We start from the raw sequence: 2,836 nt of genomic DNA, 5'->3' as shown, positions 1-2,836 counted from the left end.
CGCACCTTGAAGTATTTTTAGAATTTTTTAAGAATTTTTTCATTTTTTAAAATTCAAATTCAAATTTTGAATTTGGACCGATTTGGTACCGACTCAAACCGGACCGGTCAAACCGGACCGGTTCCCACCCCACTTTTCGCCAGGCGAGAGAAGGAGGCGAGATGGATTGGCCCGGCACCCAAACCCACCTCAAAAGCACCGAACCAACTGACAATCGGGCCCATCGATCACATCACCCGGCGGGTCCCAGCTTGCAGTAACACGAGCGCGACGCGGCCGTCCTCCATCCCCACAGCCCGAGCGTCGCGGCAGAGGCGAATAGATAAAGCTCGAGGAAGACGACCGGCGAGCGGCGACCAGGGGCGATATATAGCTGCACAGTGAAATTGAAGAGGAAAAAATTCCCCAAAAATCGAAAGGGGGGAGAAAATTAAAATTCTCAGGATGCCGAAGACCACCTCGTCGCCGTCCCCCACCATCTCCGCCATGAATCCCCTCCTCCCCTCCTCCACCTTCCCCAAATCGCCCCACCCGCCGGACCCAAACCCTAGCGACCCGAATCCTAGCCCCTGCAGCTACCTCCTCCATGCCGACGCCGACGACGAGGCGCTGATCCAAATCCCCGGCCAGAACCCTAGCCTGGTGGGCGCCTCCGCGCCCTTCGCGCTGCTGCCGGTCATCGACCCGGCCCCGCACATCTCCTCGCAGTTCTACACCTTCAGCGCCGCCTCGTACGGGCTCATGCTGCGCTGCATCCTCGCCGGCCGCCCGGCCTCCTCCGACGAGGTCCGCGCCGCCACGTCGCTCTCCGTGCTCGCCTCGTGGCGGGCCGTCTGGAAGGACCGGAACGAGGACACCGCCTACCTCACCGCGTGGAAGCGCATCCAGGACAAGCTCGCCGCGTCGGCCGACGGGCGGCACCTCCACTTCAAGACCAACGCCGCGCAGCGCGTCTCCCACGTCGGCATGTGGAGGGACATAGTCTCGGAGGCGCACGCCAACCCTGACCTGCTCCGCCACCTTGCGTTCAAGGACACCGTCGACCGCATCAAGCAGTCGTGGACTGTGGGGGCTAAATTCTACGGTATTCCGGAATCATTTATCCGCGTATGTGTTGCTGCATGCCCCGTTTGTAAGGCTGCACCTGCTGGCCAACCTGATTCTGCCATTTCATCTCCTGGACGCGGGAAGCGGCGCCGCAGGTTTGAATACACCGAGACGCTGGATGTGCCTGCTCGAGATGTCCCGCGCAGGTTACAGCAATTGGCTGCCAAGCATAAGGTTGTCCTTTGTATCAGGCAGAAGTATATAAGGTATAAGCCATTCATGGCTGAGGTGAAGGATTACGCCTGCCACCGTGCTGGTGTGCCGACTTCAAGTGCTGGGACTGCTGCTTCCTCCTCAGCTAGTAATTCTGAGGGTAAGAAGGCACGGGTTCTAAAACGAGAGCCATACCAGTCAAAGAGGTGTGGCTGTGGGTTCCGTATTCGGGCAATTGTGCCAATAGCCAATTATAATGAAAAGGACAAGACTTTTGTGTACTTGGAGGAGGGCACTGCAGTGTTCAAGCTTTACGCGGTGCACTCAGGGCATGAGCCAGGTCCACTTGATGGCAATGCACGAATTGTTCACAGGTTGGTTGGTCATAAGGGGGCTCTTGAGTTTGATCCAGACATTTATGGTGTCAATGAGGAAGGGGATCCTACCTTTTCAGCAAAGGGGGATGAAGATGTTGATATTGATGATTCGCATCAGGCGGTCTTGCAACAAGTACGGGATCTCAGATCAGAGGTTTTCTTGCTAGAAGGGAAGGTGGCTAAGATGCACCCAGAATTGTTGGGGTCTCTGTCCACCGAGTTGTCTGACGTTTTGCACAGGATTAGGAAGTTTAACTTGGAAGGTAATGTCTACCAGCCAGAGGAGACAATGATGGTAGGCCATGAAGAAGTCGGGGGATGGGGGGCAGGAGATGTGTCCCACCATTTAGACCAGCATGATGGAGCATTTTGCAAGGACGATGAGATGCTCGATGATGATGATACTGATTTTGGCTCGAGCCTTGGACCTATCGTCTCATGGGATAGGATGGCAGCGGAGTGTGAAGATAGAAAGATGCTCATGGGCGACAGCCCAAAGTGTGACAAGTGGATGCTGAAGGATGATGTGGGTGACTTTGATGCGAAAAGTATTCTTAACTGTGGGGATGATGATGGCGTCGAGGATTCCAAGATCATCAAACCATTAATGAATGATGATACCATGGTAACTGACCCAAGTTTGGTAGGTATTCATGTAGAAGGATTTTACACTGGAACAAAATGGTATGATTCTCCAGTATGTTTGGATTCCAGTGTTGATGCAGGTGATAGTAGTTTTAGGCATGGTGGAATTGTGTGAGTTGTGATAACCTGATACCTGAAGGGGTCTTGTAAATTCTGTATACTAGATGTATTTAGCTCACACCAATTTGATGTAGTGTCTGTAGGTGGAGCTTCAATCAAAAGTAACAGGTCTGCCCTATATACAGGCTGCATTTATCAAATCAACTTTTGTTTAACTTGTATATAGTACCTGTATTGGTTACTGGCTTGCTTCAAGACATTAATGCTATCTGTTTGTGATTTTTTTCTGTTATTTAATATTTTGTTGGATTACTCTGTGTTCACGCCAGCACATGAGCTTGTCAACAGTTTGGTTAGAATTATGTGAGTTTTTTCATTACTTCACAATGTTGTATCAGTCTCATTGTTCTCGATATGTGGCACCTACTATATTAACTATTAACTACTAAGTGTCTATGCTTAGTTGTTCATTTCCTTGTTCTGGACATATCTTG

At 51.2% G+C, this 2,836-nt stretch overlaps 1 protein-coding gene across 1 annotated transcript; it reads left to right on the top strand.

Moving 5' to 3' along the window:
* Positions 1-352: 352 nt before the first annotated feature.
* On the top strand, positions 353-2,634 carry LOC120689525. Its single transcript, XM_039971811.1, has one exon. It carries the CDS (start codon positions 445-447, stop codon positions 2,395-2,397), a length of 1,953 nt encoding a protein of 650 aa, XP_039827745.1. The 5' UTR covers positions 353-444; the 3' UTR covers positions 2,398-2,634.
* Positions 2,635-2,836: the final 202 nt, after the last annotated feature.

Source organism: Panicum virgatum, chromosome 9N (assembly GCF_016808335.1).
Source record: "Panicum virgatum strain AP13 chromosome 9N, P.virgatum_v5, whole genome shotgun sequence".
NCBI lineage: Eukaryota > Viridiplantae > Streptophyta > Magnoliopsida > Poales > Poaceae > Panicum > Panicum virgatum.
Note: the sequence above shows the minus strand (reverse complement) of the source record. Positions and strands in the feature narration are given on the sequence as shown.

What these genes read in the sequence shown, in the direction of transcription:
- LOC120689525 (XM_039971811.1), top strand. Translation starts at nt 445, where the DNA reads ATGCCGAAGACCACCTCGTCGCCGTCCCCCACCATCTCCGCCATGAAT.